The sequence below is a fragment of the Trypanosoma grayi genome (genome assembly GCF_000691245.1).
Source record: "Trypanosoma grayi strain ANR4 Tgr_34_V1, whole genome shotgun sequence".
Taxonomy (NCBI): domain Eukaryota; phylum Euglenozoa; class Kinetoplastea; order Trypanosomatida; family Trypanosomatidae; genus Trypanosoma; species Trypanosoma grayi.
The window spans coordinates 27879-33878 of NW_008825653.1; the positions used below are offsets into that span (position 1 = coordinate 27879).

Genomic DNA, 6000 nt, shown 5'->3' on the forward strand with positions numbered 1-6000 from the left:
AGGAGAAGAGAGGAGAACTCAAGTATTTGACACGATCAACAAAGCAAAACATAACGAAGGAAGCCGGCTCCTCCTTTCATCCGCACACGCGCGCACCCATTTACACAGAGACAGGGGGGGGGATGGAGGCGAGAAGAGTCGTCACCTACATCGCTGAAGGGCGTGCTTGGCAATGAACGCTTTCACATGCGCCGCAGAACACAATGGATTCGCCACGTACGGATCCGGAGACGGCTCCAGGCGCAGCGTTTCAGAGAGAGATGTGCGCCCGGAGCCACACTCTACAAGGGGCTCCCACATCATAGCGCCGGCCGTCCGCACCTCTGCAGCAGGCGCTGTGCCCCCCGGTGGGAGAGAACCTGGCGAGCACGAGGTTGCCGTTGCGGCACTGCATGATGTTTGCAGTGGCATGAATGACGCCAGGACAGATGACGCTTCAAAGTCAAACTTGCGCCGCAGCACGGCTGCGCGTCGGTCAGGCCACTGCAGACACGCCAGAAACGGTTCTCCTTCCACCGGTGGCAAAAGGTGCTCATTTTCTTCCAGTACTTCAGACAGGACGTATTCCTGAAGCATGGCCTTTTCCTCTTTCAGTGCGTCATCATCATCATCAGAGCTGTCATCACTATTGCTCCTGTTTGTTATTCTTTGTTTACTATCATCGCCAGCATTTTTGTCTTTATGCTCCTCGATGATTACATCATAAATACACACAGGCAGAAAAAGTTCACGCGCATCAAACCCCAATTTTGTGGCCCCCACGATTGCTGCTGCTCCTGTCGCCACGGGAGCATCTATATCAGATGCAGCTTCCTGGTCATACTCTCCCGGATGTTGTCCACTTTCACTTCGGTTGGCACCGCCAGCAATCCACTCTGTCGCTGACATCTCACAGTCCACAAGGAGTTTGGCGAGCCGCTCTATTTCCTGTGACCACCAGGCCCCGGACTCATGCAGTGCCGCGAGGCACGCCTGGTGAAGTTTCGCCGCAACCCTCCCTGTCCCGCAAAGAACAAACAAGGAACCACCCTCCGCTATGATCCTTTTCACAAGACTGCTGCAGTTGCCCCGCGACGAGATCTCGCTGACGACAGGACGCGAGAACGTCAGTTCCGGCGCACCAGCCCATTCCTCGCCCTTCCATGGGAATTTCTTCATATTACTGCCACGGAGAATAGGTTCTTCTCCTCGCGCCAACACAACATTCACAGTGGTGTCCGAGGACGGCTTCAGCTGGGAAACTTCACTGGAAGACCATGACAGATCATTTTTACGGCCAGTCTCCACGACAACAAGACGCGGAAATACATGAACGTCAAAAGCTTCAAGACATGCCTCAACTAGTGCATTTTGGCTAGGCCCGAAAACTGATGAAATACAGAGCCACGACGACGGGGCATCGCTAAGCAAAGAACAGAGTTGTTCCCTCTCCGAGTCGCAGCTGATGCAAACAACCTGGAAGCGTGTAAGACGCGGTGCTTGATGATTTTTTTCTTCCTCATCTTCTTGATGCTGTTCGTAGGTTGGAAACTCATGTGGAGCCTTCAATGATGATAACCTTTCCGGGAGCGTCAATGGGCTAGACATGTCGAACCCCTTCCTCTTTGGTGAACTATGTGGTGTTGTCTTCGGGGATGAGCACTTTGACGAGAAACCCAGTGGCTCGCTTTCCAACACGCTGGTGATGTCATGGTGATCACCAAAGGCCCCCATCTGATAAGAAAGCAGACCCTGTGACGCAGAGGAGAAAAATCCACCGAAACCAAACATGTTGAGCGCCTTGCTGCTCATTCCCCAGGTGCCCGCCTTCTCGTCGTCGTCGTCGTCGTCACCGTCACTGTCACTGCCGTCATTGCCTTCATTGACCGTGAGCCACAAGCGACGCAGCCGCGGCAAGAAGCGGCCCGAGGCGGGGTGCCACCCGCTGCCAAAGTACAAAGCCAGGTGGGTCGCCCCTTCCAGAGACGCGTTCCATTTATCATCCGCCTCATCCTCCTTCCTCTCCTCATCTGCCTCCGTCTCGGGCTGAGCGATGGCCGCCTCATCATCAAGGAGGTCCCCCACACGACGTGCCTCCTGAACGACGCGTCTGAGAAGCGGCAAAAACGGAAAGGTGTTCCCCCTTCTCCCCACAACGGCGCCTCCAGCGATCTCAGCCTCCTCCGCGACCCACGGAAAGCGCAAATGAAACTCTGCAGCGTGGCGCTCAGCCTTCGCCCCGGCTATCGATACTGGGAGCGAAAGCAGCTGGTCTCCCACCTTCTTAGTGAATTCTCTCTCCCGTTCGATGTGGTCCAACGTGCGGCTTGTCAGTAATTTCCCAAACGGATCGAAAAGCAGTACCAACGGCCATGAGGTTACACTAAAGGTTTGGACGACCTGCCTGTACGCTGCTGCACTTTCCAAAGAGAACCAACCAGCGAAAAATGGACTACTATTCACCACGGTATCAGACACGGGTTCTGTACCAAGTGACGACTCAATAAAGACTGAACCAGCCCCCACAACCTTCGTCGGAGAGAGAGAAGCTGCATCCTTCCCATCGTCGGAGCCGCTGCTCTTGCGACCATCAGTTGATGCTTCGGCTGGTGCAGTCGCCGCAGCTGTGGCAACGGCCGGTTGTTCATCAGATGGTTGAGCCGACGGCGAGAGGTTATCTGTATGGTTAGGTTGGCGTACTTCAAAAATGGCAACGGGGCACACCGTATTCCCTTCTTGAGAGGAAGCCGCCTCTAGTTGTCGTATCAATGATCCACAAAATGTGTATAGAAGCGACTTGATGCGGGTTTGCACCCTACTATTACCAGCGGTTGTGGCATCCTCATTCTGCATGGGACGGGTCGCCGTAAAAGCCACGCTTGTCTGTGGCGTTTTCGCGGCAGTAGATGTGCCGCATGTTGCCGGAGGGGATTGAGAGAGACTGCTGTGTCCCGTGCTCAGCGGAGGGGAGGGGAGCACAGGAGCTGTCGTAGGTTTTTGAGCATCAATGCCACTCCCTGTGGGGTCGTGCAGATACAACAGCACGTACTTCCCCTGTAGGTACGTGGCGGGGACGTACTCCACCTCCTGGGCCGTGTCATCCTCCATGTCGCCATTGTGGCCCTCTTTTGCATGCCGAGCCCTTGTATTTCCCATGCAACTTCCCCTGGCGTTGCACTTCTCAAGGCGAAGCGATCCCAAGAGCTGATGCATCATTGAGTTGTTCCGTAACGATATCTCCTATACTAATAACTAAGGGTGGCGTTCAAAGCAACACTTCCAAGAGACCGGGAAACATCCCATTGAAGGAGAAAACAAACGAACGACACTTTAACGAAAAGGGAAACAAAAAATTAAACAGTAAACAAAGGATTTTTTTTAAAGCCTGCAGACACACACCCACACACACCCACACACACAGACACACATGAATGTATAATTATACCTGTGCACTTCTCCCACCATGGAACCGAATGAATGTCACGTCAGACGTCCACTCATGCCGTCCTGCCCCTCCCCAGGTTCGGCACGCAGAGACCGTTCTCCTCTCATTTTCTCCTTCCCAAATCCTCACTGTACATGAACAAGAAACAAGGTAAGCAAAGATGTACATCGTAGTGTATGCCCCTCAACTCTCAACACAAATAAAAGTGCACGCACAAGCACACACGAAGACGCGCTGGGGACTCATTATTTTTTTTTTTCTTTTTGCATTGCACCCACATTTTTTTTGTTCGTCACTGTCGGGGGAAGCGAGATACCACAAACGCAAACTTCTCAAATGTCAACTGCCCGTCTGTCGCAAGGGCCTCCACTTCGTCCCGGAACTCGGCCTCCGCCGTCTGGCTCACCCCAAACCCACGGTCGAGGTCCTTGATAGCCGACATGAGCGGCTCCACGCCAATCACGCCAGTGCCTGCAGCGTCCAATGTCTCAAACCACGTCCACAAGTCAGATTCCTCAATCGGCATGCCGGTAAGGTTCAGCACTGAGGGGGTTGTGTACGCCTTCTCAGGCATAATGTTGGGCTCGTCGTCACGCGCCAGGCGAAGCGCCTGGTAGCCGCGGCTGCGGAACAGCAGAGGAAGCTGCTGCGCTTCCTTCTCCTTTTCCTGAGGCGGCGGTGCGACTTCATCGGCATCCGCACCTTCCGCGGCAGATAACTGCTGTGAATGGGTATCCGAGCTGTCGTCGCAGACCTCCGCCCGGAACCGGCAGTTTCCCTTCTGCGGCACCGACGCGGTACCTTCAGCGGACCCCTCCGCCGGCACACCCAGCAGCGGCGTCCCCGTCAGCAGCGGCTTCGCCAGCACCGCCAGTTCCGCCTCCGCTGGGGACGGTGCGCACAACGAACGCGGCACGTTTCGCGTTTGCGGGTCGGCCAGTGCAACGTAGCTGCGGTCGCGGCTCCTCACGTCCAGTGCCGGACCGGTGAGGGAACGGCTTACCAGTGCGCCCTGTTTTTCTTCTTTTGGCAGAGTTACGCCGAGCTCCTGGGCGGCAGCCGCCTGCTCCAGCGGAGTCAATGTGCGAAAGGAAGTCAGCATCCGAAGGACACGCTCCTTTGACTCATCCTCCAGCAGGTTGAACAGGCGCTTCGTACCAAAAGCCGCGGGGCCGGGAGGCACACTTCCTCTTGCGTCTGAGGATGATGGTGCTGCTGCTACTGCTGCTGCTGCTGCTGGTACTGCCATTTCTGTTGTTTCCGCTTATCGGTCCACTATAAATACTGAAAACAAGAAAAACAAAATACATGGAAGCCCAAGAGGAGATTGATACATCGTACGTCACTGCACTCGCTGCCCAGCCGCATGAACCTCTTCTTTCCGTGCACTACACACAGAAAACAGGTGCTCATCCCCTTCCTTGTTGTGATGCTTTTTGGCCTATCATTCTTCTCTTAATTTTCCTTTTTTTTTGCCTCGCTTTCAGTATGATCCACGTTCCCTGTTTGTTTGTTTCTCTCGCAAACATTTTCCGAATTGCGAAGCAACAAAACTTTGAGGATCAAAAATATATATAAAGCGATGGAAGAATGTTGATATCCTTCGCTTTCGCGGTGGCACACACAACGACAGAATCTCTGTTCATTACATTCCTCTCATATCATCGTGTATTGCATTTTCACCCATATTCTTTTGTCCTTCCTTCATGACATCCCTCGTTCTAGTTGACCCTCTCTCTTTCCCTTGTGCTGTTGCGAGCATGGCGGAGCGCAGTCAGAGTGTCACCATCGCAACTCCTGCGGCTGCTGCTGCAGCTGCTCAGTCGGCCCACGGGAAGTTGGTGCCCTCCGGGTCGCGCAAGATCCGTTCGCGCGCCTTCGTGCCGATCAACGCGCCGGTGTCGGCGTTGACGGCGATGAGCGTCGGAATGGACTCCACGCCGAACTTCCTGCCGAGTTCCTCTGCCTCTGCGCGGTTGGCGAACGGCAGCGAAAGCCACGGCATCTTCGCGAAGTAAGTCGCGAAGCCGTCTTCTTCCTCGTCCCATGAGACAAGGATGACTTCAAAGTTCTTCGACGCATGGTACTTATCATAGAACTCAAGAAGTACCGGCGTGAAGCCGCGGCATGGCGGGCACCACGAGGCGGAAAAGTAAAAAAATACTGTCTTTCCGGCGAGAGAGCTCAGGGCGACGTCGCCGGACTTGGACAAGAGCTTAACGCCGCTGGGAAGGAACCTTGCCATGCCAGACATCCTGCCGTTTGTCTTGTCCCTTTTGTGTGTTTGGGTATACTTTGGATTTAGTCTTGCTTCGATCAACTCTGCAGTGGTGTTCACGAATCGAAGAGAGCACAGAGACAGGGAGTATTGGGTTCTGTACGGGTTCGCATTTGTCTTTTATTCAGTTGAGCTGGCGTGTAACCTCCAGTCTGTTTTGCTGCAGAGGCACATATGCGTATACACTGGCTAAACCGTTTGCCTTCCTTGTCAGTATTGCACTCTTTGAGTTGCACCTCTACGCTGAGAGAGGAGCAAGAGGCATGTGATGGGTGCACAGCATGTACGCCCCCCCCCC

General features: G+C 54.3%; 3 protein-coding genes across 3 annotated transcripts; all 3 read right to left on the minus strand.

Annotated features, from left to right (window-relative positions):
- Nucleotides 1-141: 141 nt before the first annotated feature.
- DQ04_00341130 (hypothetical protein) lies at nt 142-3195 on the minus strand (the record flags this gene model as incomplete). Its single annotated transcript, XM_009308801.1, has 1 exon — nt 142-3195. One exon carries the CDS (start codon nt 3193-3195, stop codon nt 142-144), a length of 3054 nt encoding a protein of 1017 aa, XP_009307076.1.
- A 521-nt stretch (nt 3196-3716) lies between these two features.
- On the minus strand, nt 3717-4673 carry DQ04_00341140 (hypothetical protein; the record flags this gene model as incomplete). The annotated part of the gene is made up of 1 exon (XM_009308802.1): nt 3717-4673. The coding sequence occupies one exon, from the start codon at nt 4671-4673 to the stop codon at nt 3717-3719; it is 957 nt and encodes a 318-aa protein (XP_009307077.1).
- Nucleotides 4674-5243: 570 nt separating this feature from the next.
- On the minus strand, nt 5244-5678 carry DQ04_00341150 (tryparedoxin; the record flags this gene model as incomplete). Its single annotated transcript, XM_009308803.1, has 1 exon — nt 5244-5678. The coding sequence occupies one exon, from the start codon at nt 5676-5678 to the stop codon at nt 5244-5246; it is 435 nt and encodes a 144-aa protein (XP_009307078.1).
- Between the last annotated feature and the right edge of the window lie 322 nt (nt 5679-6000).